General features: G+C 47.2%; 1 protein-coding gene across 1 annotated transcript in view; it reads left to right on the top strand.

Moving 5' to 3' along the window:
* The window catches only part of KIF25 (kinesin family member 25), a 50,883-nt gene extending 26,436 nt beyond the window's left edge, over positions 1–24,447 (top strand). The window contains exons 8-15 of the mRNA XM_058533992.1: positions 2,779–2,846; positions 10,778–10,852; positions 13,275–13,424; positions 18,875–19,051; positions 20,176–20,327; positions 21,818–22,018; positions 22,473–22,628; positions 24,293–24,447. Of these exons, the coding sequence (XP_058389975.1) occupies positions 2,779–2,846; positions 10,778–10,852; positions 13,275–13,424; positions 18,875–19,051; positions 20,176–20,327; positions 21,818–22,018; positions 22,473–22,628; positions 24,293–24,447 (1,134 nt within the window). The remainder of the gene's footprint in view (positions 1–2,778; positions 2,847–10,777; positions 10,853–13,274; positions 13,425–18,874; positions 19,052–20,175; positions 20,328–21,817; positions 22,019–22,472; positions 22,629–24,292) is intronic.
* Positions 24,448–25,797: the final 1,350 nt, after the last annotated feature.

Genomic DNA, 25,797 nt, shown 5'->3' with positions numbered 1-25,797 from the left:
TAACGAGGTGGTCCCCTGTCCCCTGCAGAGGCTACAGTGTGGTTTGTTAAGTGTCGCCGTGAGCTCGCAGACTGAAGCCCGGTGGTAGATTTAGTGCACTGCAGTAGCGTCCTTGCTGGCGCTCGATCGTTCTTAACGTCTGTTGGTTGTTGACCCCGAGCTAAGCAGCTTTCACATGTTGTTTCATCTGAGCCTCGTAATTCCGTGAGGCAGGTACTATAATGTCCGTCCTACAGACAAACCACAGGGGTCTGGACCCACCACTTCTGCATGTCAGGGCCATTCCCGTCCTGAAAGAAAAGATGTGTAGGGTCAAGAGTTTGAAGGTTTGGATGAAAGGGAACTATTTTAAAAGGCCAAGGGAAATGAACCTTATCTGTGAGAAGAAGGGATGTTGGGTATTGTGAATGAGGAGGTATTTGTTTGCATAGGCAGGAAAGAACATTTAATCTGTGTTTGGAAAAATTAAAATTTGCTCCTGGAATGATTTCAGCTGTTGTTTAAAATCTAGCAATTGCACTGTAGGACGACATTCCAAATAGCCGTGGGGATCTTTTGGACTCAGGCTTGTTTTTATGGCTTTTTGTGTTCCTTATAGGATGTCCCTTGAGCTTTTGGGTGAGACATTGTAAACCGTAGCATTTTCCATTTGCTTTTCTTCATGGTTAAAACCACGGCATTTGGAGACATCAATAAAGCACTTTGGGGGGTGTGTGTCCCCGTGCAATTCATCCTGGGACACTGGGGTTACATTTTGGCATGATATTAAAGGAATACCACCGTAATCAGGCAACAGAAAACTGAACATACACCACAGGGAGGGAGCAAAGGACCTGGGCTGGAGGTCAGATCCCGAGTACAGGAGCTGGGAATCCGGGGCTCTGCTCTTATGACATCAGCGCCCTGCTCCTGGTGGATGTCTGAGTTCCAGCATCTTTCAGAGTTTGGGAGTGAGAAGGATTTAAGAACTTCCTTTGCCATAGGGGTATTTCTCTTATTATATAATGATATTACTATTATCATATCAGCATACACAGCTCCTGGAGCAGTCTCCGGGGCACAGTAACTGCTCAGTATGTACTCAGTGGAGACAGGAACTCTGGATTAGTGACTCCCCTGAGAATAGCTCTTCTTCTTTGAAAGCCGTGTGAAGACACCGGCACATGCAAATCTTTGTGTGTGGATCAGATGAGGACATCCTGACAGTCATGCTGGGTGACATGATAGAAGGCCCCTAGTCACTGGCTCGGCCTCTTACTCATTGCCCAAGTTGCTGTGGACCGGTTTCCATCCCATCCACTCTACTGAAACTTTTCATTATGGTAGCAAATGACCTCCTGGTCTACCAAATCCAACTGATAACTTGAAATAAGGACTTTAATGACACTCTGCCCCAGTCACTCACTCCTTCTTAAGCTGCTTTCTTTGGGTTCAGTGAGTTCATCCATTCCTTTCTTGTTTAATTTGCATTTTGGAAAGATGTCTAAGGCATTGATGTAGAGTAGACTAGGCTGGAGGCAGAGAAACCAGCTGGGGGGTGGTCAGGGGGCCATTTCATTAGAGTGGGCGGTAGATGAGAAGTCCCACAGCAGGCAAGAGCAGGCATGGAGAAGGTGAGACCAATGCAGAGATGCCTCAGTAAAGTCAAGGCTTAGTCAACAATTGAACGTGTTGCCAAGGCTAATATTGAACAGTTTTTCATTGCCTGTCATACCCAAATGCACACCTATGATTCCTGTAGCATTTCACCTTTGATTATGGCGACAGGGAAGGTTCACCTCTCTGGTGACCACAGCATGTAACACCAGGGAGACCTTGCAGTGTCCAGATGCAGCATCATGCCACTCCAACAGCCGTCACGACCGAGCTTCTGGCAGTAAATAAATAACCAACAATGACAATCCTGGAACAATAGCTGTTGTATCCCATAGCTTGTGTCTTTAAAACCTACGTACGCCACTTTTTGATACGTATTTATTTTTGTAGATATATATATAGATATCTCAAAGTACCAGTAAGAAGATGAGAAGGTGTCACCCTAGCGTCTTCTAACTATTTGGAAACATCAAATGTCTACGAATTATTCACCACTGTAATTGTTGGTTGTATTTAAAAATTCTTCCTATACCCCTGTCTTTTCATGAATTCTCATTTTGTTTTAGAATTGGAACCAATTCAAAAGATTGATGTTTTCTTTGCTTAAGTGAAACTAAGCCGCTGCTGCATTTCTGGCTGAAAATCGTCTTTGCTTCTCTCCACACAGGATATCATTGAATAGTTTCGCAAGATCGACACTTGATGTGTTTTAAAAACAAACCTTTTGGTTCCACCTGTTATAATTAGATTATAGCAAAGATTTCTCTAGCCTTATGAAATTCTTCCCCCTCTCTTGAAACGTCAAGTGCCCTGAGAGCCCGTCACCCGGAGGGTGGAACCTCGGGCCGTGGCAGATGAGGGACTCTATGTGATTCCTCCGTGGAGTTGACTCCCTTCTCAGTATCAGGGGTTGGCAAACGTCTCCTCTAAGAGGACAGAGAGTAAATATTACAGGCTTTGAGGGCCATGTGGTCTCGCTCTCAGTTACTCAACTGTCTGTCGAGTCAAAAGCAGCCGTAGACGATCTGTAAGCAAGGGCGTGGCTGTGTCCCAGTTCAACTCTGTTTATAAAAACAGGCAACAGGCTGGATGGGCCAGGGGCTGTGCTTTGCCAGCCTCTGCTCCATGTGCTTAATGCAGCCCTGGCAGAGTCTCACTGCTTTCTTTATTCTTTTCTATTAGGAAACAGTCCTGGTGAAATGTGATCGGCCTGGTCACCCTTTCATTAATAAGATGTATAATTTTGAAAGGTAAGTGCTTTTTGAGATGGTATGCAGAGCAAAGTTACACAAATATGAATCTGCTTTAGGGTTTGATTAATAAGAGGTATAATTTATCCCATCATCCTGACTAATTGTAAAGAAGCAAAGACAGGTCAGGGGAGAAAGGAGAGTCCTTTCAGCCAATGGTGCTGGAACAGCTGGACGTCCACATGCAAAAGTGAGATGAACCTTGATCTATACACCACACCTTTTATAAAATTAACTAAAATGGAGTCTGGACTTAAATATAAAACCTAAAACCATAAAACTTTTAGAAGAAAATACAGGAAGAAGTCTTTGTGACCTTGGGTTAAGCAAAGAATTCTTAGAAATTCCACCAAGACCATGACCTGTGAAAGAATTAAGATAAACTGGAGTTTGTTAAAATTAAAAACTTTTGTTCTGTGTATGATACTGTTCAGAGAATGAAAAGACAAGCCACATCCTGGAGAAAATAATTGGGAAATCACGTGGCTTACAAAGGACTTGTATCAAGAATTACAAAGAACTCTCAAAAATAAGAGAATAAGCAACCCAATAAACAAGTGGGCAAAGTATCTGAGCAGACTTTTCACCAAAGAAAGATGCCCAACCTCATGGGTTACTCAGGAAATACCACTAAAAGCACAACTTGAGGCCACTACACGTGTATTAGAATGACTGAAAAAAACCCGAAACTGACATTGCCGAGTGCTGACAACTCTCATACACTGTTGATGAGAATGAGCAGGGGTGCAGCCCTGACCATATGACCCAGCAACCCCTCTCCTAGATATTCACCCAAGAGAAATGAAAACATATACTTACACAAAAAACTGAAAGTGAATGTTTCTAGCAGCTTTCCTCATAACTGACAAAAATTGGAAGCTATCCAGGTATCCTTCAACTGGTGGATGGTTAAACAAATTGTGGCACGTCCATACAATGGAGTACTACTCAGCAAAAAAGAGAACAAACTCTTGTTGCACACAACAACGTGGATGGATCTCAAATGCTTCACACAGAGCAAAATAAGCCAGACCCAAAAGGTTATATTATGCATGATTCCTTCCATACACATTCTGGAAAAGACAGAACTGTAGGATCAGTGTCTGCAAGGGTTGGGGTGGGGAAGGGATTGTCTACAAAGAGGCTACAGGAGGGAATTTCTGCAGGCAAGAGAACCGTTCTAAATCTCGGTTGTGACTTTAGTACAGATTTGTTAATACTCAGAACTGTAGCAACAAAAAGTGAATTGTACTGTATGTAAATTCAAAAAATATAATAAATTATTTCAAAGAGACTTTAAGATACATCAATCAGTTGTGATGTGTGGATCCTGATTCAATCAAATCAACTATTAAACTTTTTTTAAAAAAGAAAGTGGGAGTGGTTATATTAATACCAGTCGAAGTAGATTTCAGATTAATAACATTACCTGGGAGAGTGAGGGTCATTTCACAACAACAAAGGGATCAAGTATTAAGAGGACGTTAACAGCCCCAAAGGTAAGAACAGAGATTCAAAGTAAATGAAACCAAAACTAGTGAAACTCAAAAGAGAAATGAACAAATCCATAATTTTAATCCAAGATTTTTAACACTCCTCTCTCAATAACTGATAGAACAAGAACACAGGAGTTGGTAAAGATATAAATTTTTAGCATATATATTTGTTTTAACGAAGTAGAAAGGTCATCAATTTCTCCGTCTTCCTCCAGAATGATAAAAGGGCCTTAGAACAATCACCCACCCATCTGTGTGCTGTCCAGTCAGAGCTCCTCAGTTGTTTAGGCCATGGAAACACACAGGCATTGATCCTGGTCCATGGGGTTCCCGGAGAGGCCGGAGGTCACCATCCCCAGTTCATTCATTCATTTACCCCATGTGCCAACCAAATACCATCTTCTGTGAGGGCCGTGGTGTGGGAAACAAGAGAACACTGAGTTAGTAGCATAGGCGGACCCTGAGGCAGACTAAAGGTGGCCACAAGGTCTTTGATGCTTGGGTGGGCCCTGTGACTGCTGAGACGCTGCACCACAACTGAGGGGCGCCGCCTCGCCTGCAGCCCAGCAGCCTCATGTCCTCAGTGGTGGCCCACGCTCTCCGAGAGCCCCAGCCGCCTCCACGCTGGAGGGGACACAGGAGGCACTCGGTCAACAGCCTTCCCGACATCCCACTGCACAGGGCTGGGATGGAACGTGTCTCGGCCTGCAGAGGGGTCTCGAGACTGCCCATTGGCCAGCTGAGGCCCCTGAGTGACCTCTGCCAACCACGTGGAACAGAGCTGCCAGGCCTGGCCCTGCCCCGCTTTCTGATCCGTGAGATCACAAGAGAGAGCAAACGGTCAGTGTGAGTCCATCTGATAGGAGGCAAGACGCCTTCTTTTCAAACCTCTCAGACTGGAGTTGTGATTCTGGTTCCTTCTTAACAACCACTGTCACACTCACTGATGGACGTGCTCAGTGGTTTACCTGTGCTGTTTGCTGAGGACAAGTTCTGTCTTGCTGAAGTACATCCTTCAGTGGTTTTCACAGTGATATTCTTTCAACCAGTGGGAAACGCATTCTTTGCCTTGAATGACGTGTATCCACAGTTAGAAATGTAGGCAGAGAGCTGTTTTTCTCCCAGCACTTGAAGATGTGAATCCTGATCACCCAGCTTTGTTGCTGCTGAGAAGAAGTCTGCCAACAGCATAAATGCTGTTCCTTTCAGTTTATTTTGTCAAATCAGCAAATCCAGACATCGTATGGAGAGACTTTATTGGAAAGGACCATTACAGGGAGGAAAGGGATTTAAGGGGCTGTTGCCGAGAGAGAGGCCCTCTGACCTGAGCTCTGTGAGCCTCTGCAGGGTCAGGAAAGAGAGTTTTTGTTCATAGGGTGGAGTGAACAGGCTCCAAGAAGTGGGGTGAGGAGGGTGCAGGAGAGGGGCAGGCTCAGACTGGTCTGAGAGAGCTGCCCCCTGAGGCCAGGGATTCTCAGCAGGAGGCCTCCCGTTTTTATGTAACTTTCTGAGTTTGGGATTTCTCTATCAGTTCAGATCCCACATCCGTGTGTTGTACGGGTGTGTGGTGTGATTTCTCATGGGAGACTCGCCCCAGTCGAGAGCCTGGGGCACTTAGCAGACTGTCTTACCTGTATTTGGACCACCTTTCCGGGCCCAGGCCAGCCTTTGAGTACCTGGATTTACGAGGCAATGTCCCTTCTGTGGCACATCTCCCGTCTCCAGAGGGCAGGCCCAGCCTGCAAGCCCCCTTGCTTCTGTCCAGGTCTGCACCCAGCCTGGTGGCTGCAGGGTCAGCCCAGGCTTCCTGCTCCAACCTCTGGTCTCCTCTTCATTGTTTCATCCCAAACCTTCCCTTCCCTTCCCTTCTCTCCTCCAGGGTTGCCTGTGTGTTCTGCGGCATTTCTGGTTGTATTCATCCAGCGTTACTAATGTGGGGAATGGGGGGAGGAAACGAGTTGCATCATCTCCGCCTACCCTGTAACAAGGCAGGTCTAGAGATGTACCTTATATTCATGTAGCACTTTAGATGTCACCAAGCGTGTCCACGCAAATTAAGTCACTGAACCTTCGCAAGAACTCCCGGGAAGGGCGCTGCAGGGGAAGAGATGGGGCCCAGGCAGGTCACAGGTCTTTCTGGGGCGACGTCCAGGTCTGTGTGTTATACCAGCTGCTGCTGAGATGAAGCATGGAGAACCGGCAGGGGCCTGGGGGCGGGGAAAGTTCTGCCAGTGGCCATCTGGACCTTGATTTGGGGAAGGAGGAAGAGGACCAGCCCCGTTAACTCAGACATGAGTGAGTGTTCTCCTCAGAACACTCTGTCTCAGTGTCCTCCATGGAGGGTGTTCAGACTGAAGGGAATGGTCTAAACTGTGGTGTTTGGTCTGAACAAAAAATAAATGAATTGTGTAACTTGCTGTATATCTCAGTGAGAAGGAAGAACTTGAATTTAAATCTTTGTAGAATTTATTCTGGGGGATATTGTCTGGGATTCGGGATTGTCTCATTTCATAACAGTAGGAGCATATGGGTCTTGGGAAATCAGAACATTGTTTATTTTATAACAGCTTTTTACGGAACTAACAACTGTCAAAACATTTTATTTCCATTCTGAAAGAAAAATCTCAACAGTTTCAGCACTTAACTCCTTTTTAAAAATAAATTTGTGTGAAGGAGAAAGTACACTTCTTACTAGTCAAGAAAAATATGAATGGGCCCAGGATCAGAAGAAAGTTGTTGTCTCCTAAGTGGAATTAAAATATTAGCATTTTTTTTTTTTAAAAAAAGGCAAACTAAAAGTAACAGCCACTGACCCAAAATGCAATGAGAAAAATAACAAGTAAATTTTATTGTTTTCAGCACCATTTCTGCATCAGGAAGCTGGAGGACTCCCGGCTGTGATCTTTTATTACGGGTCTTTATGCTCTGATGGACCGACTCACATGTCTGTATTAATTTCTGTGTGTCGTCGTTCAGGTTCAAGCGTTTACAGAGCTCCTGCATGGGCAGGACGCGGGATGTGGGAGGCTAAGACCACTCCCCCCGTCAGAGATGGGGTGTGGAGACCACGCACAGCAGACTGTGGACTCAGAAAGCCTCGAGTGCAGAAAGGCAACGTGCAGCAGGACCCAGAGGGCCAGGCTTTGCACTGGGTCTGGACAGTTCAATTAACCAGGAGTCAACCAGGCAGAGAAGAGAAAAGACATCCAGTGAGGGAACAAATTGGTCAGAGGTGTAGAGCAAAAAATGAGAGCGAGCCATTCAAAACCCCAGAACCCTTCAGTGTGGCCAGGCGTGGGCTGACGGAGGGCCATGGAGTGTGGGGGTGAAGCCGCCTGCCCACCAGCAGCCTGACTGCTTTTCTCCACCCGGTTAGCTGAGCTGTCAACAGAGCAACAGAGCACGTTGTCAGGCTGGGGTGCCAGCCAGCCTGCGGTGAGAGACGGTGTTTCTGTAGCTGCTCTTTCCTGGGAGTGAGGGTGAGCGTCTTGTCCCGTGGTTAAGAGTCATTTGCATTTCTTTTCTTCTATGAACTCTTCACATCTCTAGTTGTTTTTCTATAAAAATATAGAAAGGATTTTTAATACACGGAGAACTATAGGAATATATAAGAAAGATAAGGAAAGACAAGGAATGTGGCCTTCTTCTTCTCTATTCTTAGGAGCACTTTATATATTAGGGAGAGCAACCTTTTGTCTGTGATTTAAATTGCAACTATTTTTCCCAGTTTGTCATTTGTATTTTTTCTTTGCTTCTGATATCTTTTAGCCTTGCAAATGTTTTTGGGTTTTTTTCCCTTTAATGTAACCATAGTCACAAAGGCCACAGGTTATTGAAGAATATACCCATGTGTTCTTGTAACATTTGCAATGGTTTGGTTTTTCACATTAAACTTGTCATCCATTTGGAATGTATCCTAGTATATTGTATAAGGAATGGATCCAATTTTATCTTTTTCCTTATATCTATCCAGTTACCTCTACGCCACTTATTAAAACATATCTTTTCCCTACTAATCTGAGATGCCTCCTTTATCACAGAGCTCATTGCCACATACAGAGATCCATCTATTTCTAGATTTTCTCTTCTACTCCTGGTCTGTCTACTTGTTTATTCATGTGTCCAGACCGAGATGACTCAAGGGTAGTGTCTGTATAGTACATTCAATGTCTGAGACAGACTCTGTCTCCATCCCTTTATTTCTCCAGGGTTTCCTTTCTATTCCTGCTCTTTCATTTTGTCAAATAAATTTTCCATTCAAATTGTCGAGCTCCAGAGAAAACCTGATGGTATATTGAGGGGATTCAGGTAAGTTTATAAACTAACTTTGGACAAACTAGCATCGTCATGGGGTTGACTCTTCCTATCCAAGAACATGGTATATCTTTTCATTTATTCGAGTTTAATAACGTGTCTTTCAGGAATGTTTCATGATTTTCTTCATAAAGCATTTGGACATTTCTTATTAAGTTCATTTTTTATTTTCTTTTTCCCTAGCATATATAGGATCTTCCTCCCATCCTATCTTCTAACTCGTTTTGTTTGTATACGTGAATGCTATTGATTTTTGTACATGAATTTTTTTTTTTTTTGAGGAAGACTGGCTCTGAGCTGACATCCATGCCAGTCTTCCTCTATTTTGTATGTGGGTCACCTCCACAGCATGGCGTGATGATCGGAGCGTAGGTCTGCGCCGGGGATCTGAACCTGCGAACCATGGGGCCACCAAAGTGAAGCACGCGAACTTAACTACTATGCCACCAAGCCAGCCCCTGTACATGAATTTTATAACCTGCTACTTTACTAAATTCTCTTATAGATTTAGTAATTTTTTTGTCTTCTGATTTTGGACTGCCCAGACATATGGCTATTGTCCCTCTAAGTAGTCAGTTTTACCTTCTCCTCTGTGATTCTTACGTCACCAATTGCTGTGTTCTGTCCACTGTGTCAGCTATAATGACCAGTACCATGTTGAGTACAGTGCAGGGAGCGGGACCTGTGACCTTCGCCTTATGTTGATGAGCAAGTCTCCAGTGTTTCTTCATTAAGTCAGTTGTTCACAAAGCCTCAACTATTTACTATTCAGAAAAGGTTCGCCACTCCTGCTACAGATCAGAGACTTAGACAACAGTCAGCCAGCTGCAATGGATATGCCCTGTGTGAATCACGATTTTTAAAGACTGATGGGAAAAATAAACTTATTAGAGAACTGGATAAATGTGAACATTGCCCTTCTTTTGCTGATGTTAAGGAATTACTGTTAATTTTTAAAAGTGTGATAATACGGATGTTGTTATGAGTTTTAAAAGAGTCATCATCCTTTAGAGATACACACAAACGTTTACAGATGAAATGGACACGAGGTCAGCTCCAAAGGGCCCCGGGGGCGAGGGGCAGGGGAGGGTTAGATGAACTAGGGCAGCCGTGGGTGCGTGTGGGGTCTGAGCAATGCTCATATGGGACACATTCACTATTCTTCCTGCTTTGTATTCTGGTGATTTTTTTTGATGAAAAGTTTAAAAAGTATATTTAAGAGCGCAGCGTCATCGCACTTGCTCTGAATGCCCTCCTAGTCGGGTCGGGCAGAGAATGCCACGTCTTATGAGGAATGCCCCTGAAGTTTAAACTTAATCCTACTTCTAGAGATGACGGATCAGTTGGGCATTATGACACGTTTTGAAAATGAAAGAAGGAAAAATTTGGTTCCAGCTAGATAAAAACCTGTATTTCAGGAAACCAAGCTTAAAATCAAAGCACATTTGATTCAAATACAACTAACAGCTAGTGTCTGTTTCATGTATTTGGTAGTCGGGCACTGACTCTGCTCATCATTGCATTCCAGTCTGGTTTCAAAGTGTGCAGGAAACTGCTCTTTTGGAAGTTGCTTCCCAGTTAGCTTTATTTGTACACGCTCATGAACACAGAACCACATCGGATTCCCCTTTGCAGAGCAGACATTGCAGTCCCCTTTTGAGTATTAACGTTCTGCTGAACTAACTGGCCCTATGAAAACAGTGTTCTTGAGAACTTGAACATAAAAATTAAGTATTACATATCAAATATTGCCCAGAGTGTGACTTTTACATTGTTGTTGTTGGACCCATGTGAGTGGAGTTCATTTAGTTACAGGATAAGTATATGGTGTCCTTTCTTTGTTTTTTTCTTGCTTTTTCTTTCTGCTTTGCAAGCATTTATAACTTGGCTTATGCTTATTACGTTTTTATAACAGAGGAAACAATTCTTCACTCTTAACTTCTGTTAGCTTGAGAAGTAATGGAATTAATCTCTTATTGTGAAAACGTAAGAATCTTGACTGTGTTGGGGTGTTTACTTGGGAAGTGCGTAAGGATGCTTTTCCCCCCAGATTTCTGTATTTGAATACTAAATAGCTCTCTTTTTCTTCTAATAATGCATCATTTTCACTTTGCCTCCCAGAGTTTATGGTCCAGCAGAATCTCAGAGAGTGATATTTGAAGATGTGTGCCCTCTACTTACGTCTCTCTTAGACGGGTGAGTTAAAATATGTTCAAGGTCGATTATCACAGTTACATGTAAATGTAAGTAAATTTCATTCACTCTAGAGAATAAGAATATAACATTAGAGTCTGAGAATTTTGTCTGGCTGTGGAGCATATCCAGACCCCAATGTTGATTCCATATCCCTTAATGGCGAATATTTCTGCCTGCCAGGAAAAGGAGTAAACATGATTTGGGGAATAACTGTGAAATGAGTACAGATAACTTGGGTTCCAAGTGATGTTTTAGTAACATGTGTGTGGGCGTAAGACTGTTGGCAGCTGCTCTCCTTCTCTCTGGGATTCTTTTCACATTTCAGAGTTTTTTAAAAGTCTGTTAAGAATGTTAACATTAGATTGAGGGATTTGTCCCTTTGGGAATGAGCCTTCTGCTTATGGAAAACACTACTGCTGATTTCAAAGGCAGTGGGTCATAACTTAGGAATAGAGATTACTTCTTTAGCAATAAATCGAGCCAGGTTTGTATACCTAATTGAGTCACAATCAGCCAAGACTCTCTACTTCGGGTATTTTGAAGAATCTCAGTTTGGCGGAGAAGTGACATTCAGCATCCTGAAGAAGACAAATTTGCGCTTGCCCAGCAAAGGCTCGTGCACAGCCAACTTCCACAAAATTGAAGCTGTAATTACAGCGTTGCTTTCCAACCACAGCGCTGTGGCAGCTGAAGAACATCACCAGGTGCCTGCAAGGCCCGTGGTGTGATAGGCCAGGTCAGCACGGGGAACCCGTGGGTCTCCAAGTGCACACACTGACGTGGCCGACCCTCCTACCGTGATGAAGTTTCTGCTTCAACTCTTCTTCTGGAATATTGGAATTTTTATATCCATGCAAAAAAAGTTCTTCCATTGAAAATGGCAGGAACGGCTTTTTTTTTTTTTAAGCAGGCATCTTTTAAGTAAGCAGACTCCAGAACAAACCAGAAACAAAAAAGGCATAGTGGTTGAATGATGTTGGCCAGAGTTGCCTTTCCCTTATAAATATGAAACAGATGGCATTATTTTAAGTCCTGAGCTTTTCTCTCTACATTCCTAAATGGTTTGGAAGACCCCTTTAAGAGCTCATTTATCTGCTGCAGTCAAAGATATTCCTCCCCACACACAGAAATGCAAGTACATCTTTCAGGGAAGGTGTAAGAGATGTGGAATGCAGTGGGGTTTTCGTTATAAATACCAAGACTTTTCAATTCTGGAAGAAGAAATTACACGACAATAGCTTAGAGGTCCTTGATCAATTTTTGCCCTAACATATGGTTTCCTTTGTCTTTTTGGTTGAATGGAACAGCTGACCTTGGAAAGCGAGGCCTCCTGGATCTCTAAGGCTTTTTGTGTCACTGTTCGAGGTGCCAATCCTCAAAGTCATTTTATCAAAATAACAGTCTTTGTTTGTATGACTCGAGGGGGGTACACCAGGTTGACAGTCAGTCTAATGAAAGGCTGGTCAGTTAAATCAGAATCCCTGAGGGTGGGGCCTGCACTTGGGCAGGTGATGCTAATGGGGGTCAGGGCTCGGTGTTCAGCCACTTGTGGGCCAGGCTCACCCCCACCTTCACGGCCAAGTCCAAACATTTATGTCGTAAACTTATTTCAAATAATCTTTCAAATGTTTCCCATCTTCCCATTGACACTTCAGGCTAAATAACACAACGGGAAGAAAACCTAAGGATCCATCTATAGTCCTTGTCTTCTGTGAAATAAGCCGCGGTGAAATAACCTCAGACTGTAGGATTTCAGTGAGCAGGCCCGCCTGCTCACTGAGGGGACATCGCTCATTCTGGTTGACGAGGAGTATGAAAACCCCAAGTCCCTTGGAATAACAAAGCAGGAATAGGTTATAATCTTAAGTACAACTATAGTCAGCAGTGCTAGCAATCGTCTATGTAATGGGGAAAAATATTTTGAGAACCTGAAAAGGAAATATGCAGACTTGCGTATCGTTTCATGTATGTTAGAGGAAGCCTGAGTTTACGACAATGAGCTTACATGAGGCAACTCCAATACTGCACTGAAAATTAGAATGAATGGAATTTAGGAGGGTCTTGCTTGGGTTGGAATCCTCATAAAGATCATGAGTGATGGCACAGGGGACCCACCGTGGTCTCCCAGGAGGAAACGTCGAACACCAGGGAGAAACAGGTGTCGCTGAAATGTATGCTGTGTGCACAAATGGGAATATCATTTAATCCACTATTGTGCAACCACACAGCAACAGAGGGGATTATGCAAAAAATGCTTGTAGTTATACGAAAGCCTAATTTATAAGGAATGGAGGAACAGAGGAATACACGGTGAAACTTATGGAAGTTTTTCATCTGAGTAAGATTTCTTCGTAGAATCCAGCTATGGCACTAGACCCAATGTGTGTTCTGCTGCTGTACTGAAATCTGTCTTGAATTCTAGGTACAATGTTTGCATTATGGCTTATGGACAGACAGGAAGCGGGAAGAGCTACACCATGTTGGGCCCAGATTACAAAAAGGAGCCTGTCCTGCCCTTGGAATCTCACAGCGACTTAGGAATCATCCCCAGAGCCGTTAAAGAACTCTTCAGGTACTCGGAGGGCAGTGATGAGCAAAGAAATACAACAGCCGTGCAGGAGAAGTGAGCGGTGGGCGGCATACTGAACTGGTGTGTCAGAGAAAGTCCCTATTTGCAGAAGGTCACAGCTAATCCTCTTAGAACACATTAAAAACTACCGCGTGTTTAAATACTCTGGGTGTTATTACCACAAATGCTAGAAATTCTTATGGCACACTTATATTGAAACTCTACGGTCAAGACAAATCTTCTTGAAAGAGACCCTAGTTCAACAAATTCCCAGGTGAAGAGAGGGCAGAAGATGGGGTTCTTCTGTTCTAGAATGGGAAGTGGGCAGAGGGAAGACCGCTGGTGTCTTTTCCTTGCCTCCTGCTGCCATAGAAAGAGTAGATACATCTGGTTCTCTTCTTAGGAGTCACAGCGAACTGGGCGTGTTGAAGATTTTCCCGTTCCATTCACACATTCCCAGAAGAGACCCTCTGCCATTGTCACGGTTTCACCAATACAATGACTCCTAGAAAGAAAGCAGTGACAAGTTCCCTCAGCGGTCCTAGTCGGCAGGGAAGCCGGAATAACGCGTGGTGCTGACCTTCCACCCTGCTGGCTTGTTCAGTGACCCTCACTGCCTTTGGGGAGTCACTTTGCAAGATATTCATAGTCACTTTTTGCACAGCACTTTGTAAGAGCCATCAGCTGACTCTGCAGCCGTATGTTGTGTGTTCCCAAGGACATGTCAGCTCCATGAGAGAAGACGCCTTCCAGCAGCAGGTCTGCAGCAGAGCCAGTTGACCCCCTGTGCTCTCAATGCCCCTGAATTTCGGTTTTTATCTCTGTATTTCCTTGTGTAGTCCTTCCATGTCTTAAAATGCAGGCCAGACAAAGACATCAGGACTCCACAACAGCCTAATATTTTGGTGCCTCTTCAAACAAATATTCTTTAAATGTTAGTGCGCATAAACAGATGTATTTATTAATGGACTTCTACTAACTACTTCTGAAAAAAACATTTTTTTCCAAAATATTTCCCAATTTTCTGGAGTTGTTGTTCTCCAGTTTTCTTTTGTGATTTTCAGAATCAGACCATTTTCTAGGAGATCATACCTGTCAGGACCAGCCAGACTGTGCTGCGATAACAACGATTCTGAAAATCTCAGTGGCCATGAGGCCAGCGAGAGGCTCTGCTCAGAGCGGCCGCTCAGAACATGTGCTTGTGCCTCGTTGGAGACAGGGGAGACAGCCCAGGATCTATGGCCAGCCCTGGTGACTCTGCCTGGGAGGAACACGTCAACCCTGCTCTCATTTCATCCTCTCAAGAAGGCAAGAGGCCCTCTCTGAGCTCAACGGGGAGGGACTGGCAGTGGGTGGGACTTTTGTGAATGGTAGTGCAGCCCACCCAGCATGTGGAAAGGGTCGTCAATTCAGGTAACAAAGACCTCTTTCTGGGGACACTGCACCACATCAAGCATTTGGTTCAGTTCCAGAATTTCAAGAGGCTGAGACTTCAGCGCGAGTCACAGAAGTTCTCAGCACAGCCAGGCTGGTGCTGGTGAGGAGCGTCGTCTGCTTCTTCTGGAGGGACTCCTCACCGGGCAGCAGCCGCGCCAGCTGGAATCTAAGTGACGGCCACGTTAGAATACGGCAGAGCCGTGGCAGCGTGTGGCTTTCCTGGGCGTCATTTGGAAAGAGGGCCTCTGGGAGGATCCCAGAGCTGGTGAGAGTCTTGTAGGTCTGCCGCAGAGAAGGGCTTCTGGGGAGAGGCCCCCATTGCAGTCTCTTCTGGTGCTCACTGGAGCTTCCAGATCGCTCTTCAGCCTTCTTCACTCACTCACTCACTCACTCAGCATTTTCAAATGCAGCATCTGTGCTAACAACTCCCACAACTGTCCAGGTCAGTGGAGAGAAACGTGGCATGGATGGTACAAATCGTTAAGTCATCGGCCAATAACTTCTTCCTGCTAAGCAAACTTTCAAGGCCCAGAAACAGGGTTGAGGTGATCGAAAGGCCAAGAACTCAAGTCAGAAACGAGCAAGAACAGCGGGGAGCCGAGGAGTCCTCTGCTTTCTTTCACATGACTGCTTTCTCCGCGTCTTGTGACAAGACCCCAGGAGTGAAGCGAGCCTTGACTGATGGGCGAGATGTGACTGACAGCATGTCTCAGAGTTGTGCGTCATCGTATTCCCTGTGTGAGCCGGGGGCTTGCTTAAAAGTCTATCAGACTTGAGCTGGATTTATAGACGTAAATGTACAGTTAGTTCAAAGTGGGCGTTCATTTAATGGGCCCTGTTTCTGTTTGGTTCTGGAGCTGACCCGTGAGGACAGCACACAGATCGTAAAGGACTGGAAACTGTGTGACTCAGGGGAGAACTGTAGCTGGTTAAAAATTCTATGAAAGGAGATTAGTTAGAAAAGCATTTGGATTGTCAGCACTATCTAGAAATGGAGTAAACAGCTTCACCAAGAGTGAAATCACATCACTGACAGGTTTAAGTTACTTTGTTTCTTTTCTTTTTTTTTTTTTTTTGTGAAGAAGATCAGCCCTGAGCTAACATCCATGCTAATCCTCCTCTTTTTGCTGAGGAAGACCGGCCCTGAGCTAACATCTATTGCCAATCCTCCTCCTTTTTTTCCTCCAAAGCCCCAGTAGATAGTTGTATGTCATAGTTGCACATCCTTCTAGTTGCTGTATGTGGGACGTGGCCTCAGCATGGCCGGACAAGTGGTGCGTCGGTGCGCGCCCAGGATCCGAACCCAGGCCGCCAGTAGCAGAACGCGCGCACTTAACTGCTAAGCCACGGGGCCGCCCCTAGGTTACCTTGTTTCTAAAGTGGGTTTTTAATGTTGTGAGTCTTGCATGCGAAATTATAACAAAATGTTACAGATGTTCCTGAAGAGCATGGTGGTTCAGAGCATTCGAATCCTCCACATGGAAGTTTGAATCTCTGTTCTCCCGACTGAATGGCCATGGGCCTGGCTTACCTCCCTAAGCCTCACTCTCATCATTTGCAAAAATGAGAATAATAGTGCAAACATGGAACATTTTCCACCTCTTTGTTTTCTAATCGTAAGTGGACAAGATCCAGAAAGGACCGTGTTCAGTGATATTGTGGGTGTGTCTGGATTTGCCTAATGCAAAATGCAAGTAGTCCAACTCCCCCAAATAGAGAACCATAATAACCTCAAGTACTGATATCAGAGGGTGTTCATATGAACCTTTTACCCTAAAAAATGTTACTCAACATTGCTGAGGTTATCAAAGGAATGCACTCCCTGCCATTTTAAATAAAATAAAATGCCACTTGGGGAGTCTTTCTGCCTTACATCCTCTTCTCCTTCCTTCTGAACATGATTGCCAACACTGCATCCTTCTACATTGATCTCAGCTGTCGTTCTTATCAATAAAATTTACGAGGATTTTCTACCTGCTAGGCACTGTCAGAGGCACAAGGAATACAAAGACGCATGTGATAATTTTCAGCCCTCCAAGTCTAGAATGGAAACAACTAATGACAACGCAGCAGGATACGGGCAGGACTAGATGAACAGCACAGAAAGTGGCCCAGAGGACCTGGAGGGGGTGGTCAGGGAGGGCTGGTGAGGGTCCACCTGCCTCCCCCCTGCCCCGCCTCTGGGCTCAGTGCCTGCCCTTGGTCATCTCCTGGGAGCCTATGCATCTTAGATAAAACGTATCACATGACATCAGAATAGTTTGTTCACGTGTGTATCTTGCCTGGTGAACATTCTGCTTCTTCGAGGCAAAGACTGAAGACTAGTTTTCCACACTATTCACAGATTCTAGCCAACAACTGAATAAATACTGTGGGACAAATGAATCAATGCATTCATCAAACCAAGTACTTAATTTAATGGAAGAAAATCTTTCAAATTAGCTCCCTTAGTATTGTGTAGATCAGACATTTATAATTCAGGTTTTGTGACACTCAAAGATATGACCTGCCATACAAAGGGATGGAGCCAACGCCGAGGTCAAGTCTGTGTGTGTGAGGTGGGTTTTCCTCTGAAGTACAGAGGGAAGGGATGTAAATCTCTTGCTTAGCTCACCTAGTTTCTCACTTTTCACATGGTGCCTCTTCTTAGGGGAGTCTCAGCAAACCCCAATCCTGAGGATAATCTGAATCTGAACTCTTGGCCAACAGTTATTTTTACTGGAGAGTTTAACTTAATTTTTCTTTCATTTTAGTCTTTTTCATTTCTTAATTGTTTATCACTAGAAGACATTAATTGCTTATTTTATTCATAGCTCTCTTGGAGATCTGGATGGAAGGCTCACTCCAGCAATGCTTGAATAGGACACAGCCAGACAGTATTTTTCCTCAAGCACGCACAACGTCCACAAGACTGGACTCCCAGCCCAGCTCTCAGAATGTCTTTTGGGCAGGAAAAGCACAGAGTCAAAATCAGATTGATTGTCCCATGCAATGTCAGAGAAGCAAAAACTCCAGAAAAAGAATCCTCGCTGGGTCTTTGTTCCTGGTGACCAGGTTGTGGGAAGAGAGGAAGCAGACCCAGGGTTAGTGGTTGCTCCTCCCTTGGAGTGGATTATGGGGTTTTTCTCTAAGCATGTAGTATCTTTATTTTTAGACTTGTCTGCAGCCAGCACATAGTACTTTAAAAGATGAAACAAAGGAAGATGCGTAGTTGTTTTGTTAAGAGCCTGGGTAGGTTTTACCGGGGTCACGGGCAGGGCTTGGTTGGAAGGCCCTCTACAAGGACTCAATATTCCCTGAAACAGAATAAATTTTAAAATAAACGAATGTCATTACTGGAAAAGTGCTAAACACCCTCATGTCTCTGCAGCTTGCTTTGGGCTTCTGTGTAGTGACAACACTCCAGTGAGGTAATTTCTGAATCGAGGTTCCGTGTTCCTCGTGCTTCTTTACCTCGTGTGTTTAGAGTCCCAAGGGTACCAAAGGTTGAAATAGTTGATTTAGATATAACTCAAATAAAATAACTTTGTTCCCAAGACAGTTCTTCACCTACAATTTATTTATTTTTTCTTTGTGAGGAAGATCGGCCTGGAGATAACATCTGCCAGTCCTCCTCTTTTTTTGCGGAGGAAGACTGGCCCTGGGCTAACATCCATGCCCATCCTCCTCTACTTTATATGGGACGCTGCCACAGCATGGCTCGACAAGTGGTTCATCGGTGCATGCCCGGGATCCGAACTGGTGAACCCCGGGCTGCGGCAAGCGGAGCGCGTGCGCTTAACTGCTTCCGCCACCGAGCCGGCCCACATCTACAATTTAAAGAGGACTTTCCCCTCTTCCTGCTCGATCTTGATGTTGGTGAGACGCTGCCCTGCACTCATGGACCACACGAGCTGTGCTGAGTATTTTCTAGGACTATGATCATGCCACACTGAAAGGCATTCTTCTACCACTGTTTTTAAGGGGTTATCTAAGTTCCTCTGATGTTTAGTCTCTTGTCTTCCCCTCTTTCCCAGGCTTATTTCAGAAAATCCGTCGAGGAGCCCAAAGGTTGAAGTTTCCATAGTGGAAGTTTATAATAACGACATTTTTGACCTTCTGGCCAAAGACAGTTGTGCAGTGACCTCTGGGGTCAAGCGTGAGGTGCTGACAACCAAGGAGGGAAAGAAGGAGGTCCCCTCGCTGACCTATGAGTGAGTGTTCCGTGCGCTCCACTGGCCGGTGCTGGGCTTCTCTGAGCATCTCCGGCCTTCGTGGGGCCCTGGTGGAGCCACAGTGGCGGCCAGTTTGATGCTCTTATCAATGAAATGGCTCATTGTGGCTTTTAGTGCTTAGAATGTGTTGCACAATTTTCAGTTTGCTTTAGAAATTATCTTTTATTAATCACAATTTAAAAAACTAATTAATTAATCTTTTAAAGTATCTTCATTAAGAGTTGGTGGGACAGGTTTTATCCCCATATTGCAGGTAGGGGACAGGCTTGGAGGAGTAAATAACTTGCCCAATGTCACTCAGGGAAGTACAGACATCCTTGAGTTCCACGAGTAAATATCAATATTTTATAGAATACAGTAATGAGTCATCTTGTAAAAGAGCAAAGCTCCTCGTGTGAATAAATCTTCTCCTCAAAGTGAGGTGTTTCTGAAATCCACGTCTGTGGATCAGACCTGCTCACAGTGGGGGTTCACCTGGACCTTCACCACATAGAGGAGAACGGAATCACCGGTGAGTGTCAGGCGGGGGCTGCCTAGTGTGGGATCTCAGAGTTACTAAGACAAAGTCGGCAAGCGACTTTAACCATTGGAAAGCCTGAAGGAAATCATACATTTAACCATAAGTTTGCACAAGGTAACCCAAACTTTCAGCTTTCGCCTAATAGACTATGATCAAAATATTACCTCCTATGATGGAAAGTTCTGATTACCTGTCATATCTCATTAATTAAAATAGGGAAATCAACTTTTATTTCATAAATTTGATTTGATAGACAAAATATTTAAAAATCTTGGGGTCCTTGAGAGTAGAATAAATAAAAGAATGCTAGATGTTGAAAAGGTTGGGAACCTCTGACTTGGTTCCAAAACAGGTGATTATTTCAGGGTGAAGCAATTAGAGATAAAGTAAGTCAATTAGGCCTCACAAAAGTAAAAAGTTTGATGTATTGTGTTTTATTTCATCTAAGATTTGCTACTTTCTTAGTTTGTATAAGAGATTTCTGTTGCTGAAGAGTATGAGAGGTTGACCTGTGGCAGAGGGGATGTGTCCCCACCACCCACACTGGGCCTCAGTGTCTCTAACGCCTGTCCCAATCTGCCAGGTCTGTCCGCAGTGCAGAGGAGTTCATGACGCTTGTGGGCGGACATCTGCAGCTCAGGGCGAAGCATGCCACCCTCGTGCACGCCGACTCTTCCAGATCTCACCTGATCATAACAGTGACTCTGACCACAGCCCCCTCCTGGGATGGCCCTGGTAAGTGGCCATTCGTGCCTGGTCAGTTGCACGTAATAGATATCCACATCTGAAGAGAAAAACCGTGCACGTGCAGGGTCTGAGACATCGCATAGACTCCGAGGATGGGGACTGCAACCTCATCTTTGGAAGATCTGGAACCCTAACCAAAGAGGCCGTGGGGCTCCCGGGCTGAGAAGAGAGGGAGATTTGGGGGTGGGAGGGAGGAAAACCCTTTATTAAATAAGATATAGCACAGGAAGGAAAACAGGGCATATTTGTACTGAGGAATATGCTGCATTCATCATGAATGACACTATAAATGTGATTTTGGTTTAGAAAGTTACAAACCAGTATAAAATGATTCCAGCTATATAAGAAAAATCATGCACGTGTTGCAAGGGTCTGCATGTCTTCATCAGTCAGTAAAGCCCATGGCGGTGTACACAGGATCGCCTGCAGGGCTTGTGGAAACACAGATGCCACCTGGCAATTGGATCTGTAGGGCTGGGACAGTGCCTGAGAACCTGCATTTCTGCAAGTTCACGGTGCCAGAGCCCACTCTTGGAGAACGGCTGGTCTAGGGCCCTGACTTCATACTGCAGTAACAAAGAACCTTGGGTCCCAGTGGGTTAACACTAGAAAGGTCATTTCTCACTCGGAACGCAGACCAGTGTGGGTTGGATGCTCCTGATCCATCTTGTCACAAGGCCACTTGAAACGTGTGGCCTCCAAGGTGGCCCAGGCAAGTAGAGAGAGGTGAAGGTGATAACACAGACTATAGCCTATAGCCCCGCCAGCCCAGAACTTGCCCTAACCAGTCTCAGACCAACACGCCTGCAGGGAGGGCGGGGCCGTGCACGGCACCGCACGTGACATTTTAGGGAGCCCGGACTGTTCGTTCAGGCCACAAAGCCAGTATCCACAGATGACAAGGCCGGCCTCTTACGGGCAGTGGGGACCAGGGTGGTTTTTATGTTCTTTTTAAAAATTTACTTATGTGTATTTTCCATGTTTTCCACAGTGAGTAAACACTATTTAGGTTTTTTAAAAATCTTTTTAAGAAGTCTGTTTAGGAATAACGCATGATGAGACTGACATAGACATTGAAATGAAGAACATTTCTCAGGATTCTTGTTGAGGATCATCAAATAGAAATTGTAGAATTTGTTTCCATAAGGGCCAGCAGTTTTTCTGACTGGGATTTTCATTACTGTCACTACCAACCTTTCTAAGAAACCTCATTCAATCTTCTTGGGACTAATCAGGATTAGTTCAACTTTTAACAGTGAAAAATGCTTTCTTCGTCCTCTCCTTTCACATTTGCCCGAGAAGGCGTCACGGTCCCCCGGGCCCTTGCCTGCCCATACTTGAGACTAAGTCACGAGGCAGCCGGCTTCGCCTCTGCGGGAGCAACCACCCTTGGGGTGGGGTTGGAGGCTCCTCAGCGCCGAGGGAGCTCAGGGATGCTTCATGGAGCACCTTGCTCCCGCGTGTCCCTCTCCTCGCAGCCGACCAACAGTCAGATCGGTCACTGCTCAAGGAGCTCGACTGCCCCTTGCCCCAGCAGCCGGCCACAGGGAGAAGGCGGAGCGCTGCCCCCCGAGCCTCGTCCAGGTCCCCGGGGGCCACGCCTGAGAGCCCCGCCGGACACGTGGAGCAGGTGCGCGCCAAGCTGCAGCTGGTGGACCTGGCAGGCAGCGAATGCGCTGGTGAGCCACCGTCTGGGGCCCAGAGCGTGAGGCCTTTCCCCGGGGTGAACTGGGGCTGTGGGGTCCTGACCGAGCCCGCTGTGAGCAGGCACCACAGGGAGTCCTCAGCACTGCCTTCCCCTCGCAGATGACCTTGAAATCCCTGTTCCGTCTTAGCGGATTGCTGTCTTACCACTGCAGCCGCCCACGTCAGTCCCAACATGCTCTTCTTGGTGGTGCTCTACACTGAGAGGAGCCTCAGTCCCCAGCAGGAGCTTCCCTGTCGGTGGCCGAGTGGGTTGTCAGAGGACATGAGCGTGATGAAGGGTCTCCCCGCTGCCGTGCTTCCTCCACTCAGCCGTGTAGAGTGCTCGTCCTGAGAAGCCTGTTTCACTTTTCTGGTTCATTTCTCGATGTCACCCAAGAATGTGGTGCAAATCCTCACCCTATGTGGCTGGGTCTGTGCATTTCCCAGGTGTGTCTGGAGTGACAGGAGTGGCCCTGAGGGAGACGTCGTTTATAAACCGGAGCCTGGCGGCCTTGGCTGACGTCCTGGGGGCCCTGTCGGAGTGCAGAGGCCACATCCCGTACCGGAACAGCAAGCTCACCCACCTGCTCCAGGATGCTCTCGGTAATTCAGTGCCCCCAGAAGAGAGAAACTGCTGGCCCCCTGCTCTGTAGGGAGCTCGCTCCTCTCAGCCACACCTCCTTTGGGGACTTCTAGGCTCTCCGGGCCCACGTTGTCCCCTTCCTTGATATTTCTAGTGCTGTTATTAGCAGCTGCACACTTCACTGTTCTCCTGTATTGTCTAGGACTGGGGTTGGTCTGTTTGGTAGACATGTGACCGGACCCTCCAGTTTGGTCCCGAGTCCCTTACTGGGTGGCTTCCATGCCCTCTCTCTCATCCTGTCGGACACACAGTGGGCCCTGAGCAGTGGGGACTCTGCTGAGCTTGTGTGAATGTGCGTGGTGACTGGGCCCTCGTGCTGTGTCCACGTGGCTGTGCCGTGTGCTGGTTGCAGGTGCCAGAAACCCAGACTGAGTTAGATTAAGCTCAGGTGGCCCTCGGGGGTGCAGGCAGCCCTCCGAGAGGTGGATTCATCAGGCTATGGGTTTGGGATTTGAGGTGGCCCAATGCCATCACTCCTCTCCTCTGGCTCAAGTTCTGAGCTAACAGAGAGGAAGGCGGAGGGGAAGGCGCTGTCAGGCTCGAGGTGGCTCTGTTCTTCCTGGCAGGCGGGTTTCTGATGCTGAGTTTCACACTCAGACTTTCCCCAAGGCAGCCCTGGGCCAGCTCAGGCCACCTGCCTGCTGAGGGGGCTCTGGAACACACAGATCAGGGAATCCTGGGAGGGCAGGCAGGGTGGGCGTGCCCGGGGTCTCCTAGTGAATATGCCCACCAATTAAGTGGCTTTTCCTTCCTTGGGAGATGCCGGTCATGGGAGGCTGGTGAGCTCCATCCACAGGGAAATCATGGGGAGGGGGTAGGAACAGACAGGAGAGGGGTGGAAATAGAGGGGAGGGGGCAGTGTGCTCTGCTCTGAGCTGCAGCTCATCTGGGATAACCAGGGTAGAATGTTCTGGGCTCTCTCTGTCTCTCATCTCGGGGTGGGGTGTCTCTCTCTCTCTCTGCAAACTGACTTTCTCCACAGGATGAGAAAGGAGCTGATCTCACTTTCTTGTTTTATGGCCCCCTGACACCATGATCTGCAGGGTCTCTCAGCCCAGGGCCGGCTCACCCCACTAAGGAGCAGCGGAATGGGGGCGGGGGTGGAGGGAGGGCCCCTGGCGGATGAGGCCGGCATCACAGGAGCGCTCCCCTCTCAGGACCATGCCCTCCTTTCTCGTCCTCCCCTCAGCTCCCCTCTCTTCCCCTCCTCTTCCTCATTGGTTTTCCTTCCTTACCACGCAGCCTCACTGTTGGGCCTTGAAAGCAAAGGAAGAGGCCGGTTCCCTGGGAAAGAAGCCCTGGGCTCCCTCCCAGGTCCTGCCAGGCTGAGGGAGCGCAGGGTCCCCGGGTCACCCTGTATCACCCTCGCTCTCACCGGGTAACCATCTCCTAACCGCCCAGGGCTGGGGAGGGGAGCTGTGGTGCTCCTGTGCTGGTGGGGAGCTGGGATTACCCTGGGACCTGGCCAGCTCACCTGCTGGCGCTTCCCGAGGCCAGCCTGGCTCTCCTGTAGCGCAACGCATTTCCGACATGGCAGCGACTCGGGCTCCACAGTATTTGAGAGATGCTGTATTTTTTTCCTTGGAATTTTTCCAACCGCATGTTGTTACTTCTTTTTTAACAGGAGGCGATGCAAAGTTACTGGTGATTCTGTGCGTGTCCCCCTGCCAGAAGCACGTGGCAGAGACGCTGCAGAGCCTGGGGTTTGGTGCCCGGGCACGGCAAGTCCAGCGAGGCCTGGTTAGAGGAGGCCGTCCGGCCCCCAGAAAGCCCAGGTAAAGGAGGGTGGACGGCTGGACGTGTCCATGGCTTTCCTCTCACTTAAAATGTGCTTCTATCATCACTTATGATCACGTGCCCTAAAATAAACCCCTTTACTTTGGACTTCACAAACCTGTTTTTCCAAGGGAACAGAATGGACATTGACAGGCGCCCAGGCCAAATCAGGACTGGAGGCTCCCAGGACAAGGCAGGCCTGCCAGAGGAGGACCCTCCTTTGGGGCCGGGGACCTGGGGACAGGGGGTCCCCAGAGGTGGGGATCCCTCAGAGAGGAACAGAAGGAGCCGAGCTGTCTGCAGCAGAGGGTGGGGCTGTAGAAGCCAGCTCCACCCGTTCTCGCGTGAGGCTCAGACGGAGGTCCGGGATCTGAGCGCGGGTTCTGGACCCACACAGACGTGGGGCTTGTGGTGGCTCTGTGTCCCCAAATTACTTACCCCATAGCCCCGTTTCCTCGTCTGTAAAGAGGCTGGCTGGAGGCGTCGAGTGCACGCAACCACACCCCAAAGGGCAGATGCCTCTGTGTTATTATTGCTCCTCATAACAACCCGTGTCTTAACCACTTGCTGCCCAAGCTGACCGAGGTCCCGGAGCTGGGCAGGACGAATGACGCGTGGTGGGACTGCGCCCTCTTAGCCTTGGGGTCTGTGGACAGAATTCAGGGCTCTGGGAGCTGGGATGAGGAAGGCAATGTGTCTTCCTTCCACGGACCTTCCACTGAAATCCAGCAGCCACGAATGTGGGAAACAAACCCAGTGGTTATTACCGACCATGACCCCGACGGCCGGCAGACGCAGTCCAGCCCCACAGACCTCCTCAGACGAGGCAGGGGCTGCTGCTGCATGTTCATGAAGAAGTGCCATTTCACTGTTGCAGCTTTGACCTAATGATGGCGTTTCCTTCAGTTTTAAGCTGTCCTGATGAGAGTGCCCGTGGGCTCCACCGGGCTGCAGAGGGGCCGTCCACAAGAGGGATGGGAGTCAGAGGACAGTCCTCAGAGGCAGCTGCCAGGACGCAGAGCCTGGTGGGCAGGCGAGTTTGGAGGGCATCAGCTGCTTAGTGCGTCCCTGGGGCCAGCACGGCCATCTCTGCCCCCACAGGAAGAGTCTGTGTCTCCATGGCAGGGGGAGTGAGTGGGGGTCCCCAAAAGGGCCACAAATGTGAGGGATCCCCCAGAGAGGGCCAGGATCTGGTCTGGTCGTCCGTCACACAGAGGGTGGGGCCCTAGCTTCCAGTAACCCGGGTCAGTGAGGCCAGACCCCTCGGCTTGGCCAGCTCGGGAGGAGGAGGACGATCAGGGGGCAAGAGAGGGGTACACAGGGGGAAGAAGCTGCCCCCTACAAGGGCTGCCA

Source organism: Diceros bicornis, chromosome 39 (assembly GCF_020826845.1).
Source record: "Diceros bicornis minor isolate mBicDic1 chromosome 39, mDicBic1.mat.cur, whole genome shotgun sequence".
Classification (NCBI taxonomy): domain Eukaryota; kingdom Metazoa; phylum Chordata; class Mammalia; order Perissodactyla; family Rhinocerotidae; genus Diceros; species Diceros bicornis.
Note: the sequence above shows the minus strand (reverse complement) of the source record. Positions and strands in the feature narration are given on the sequence as shown.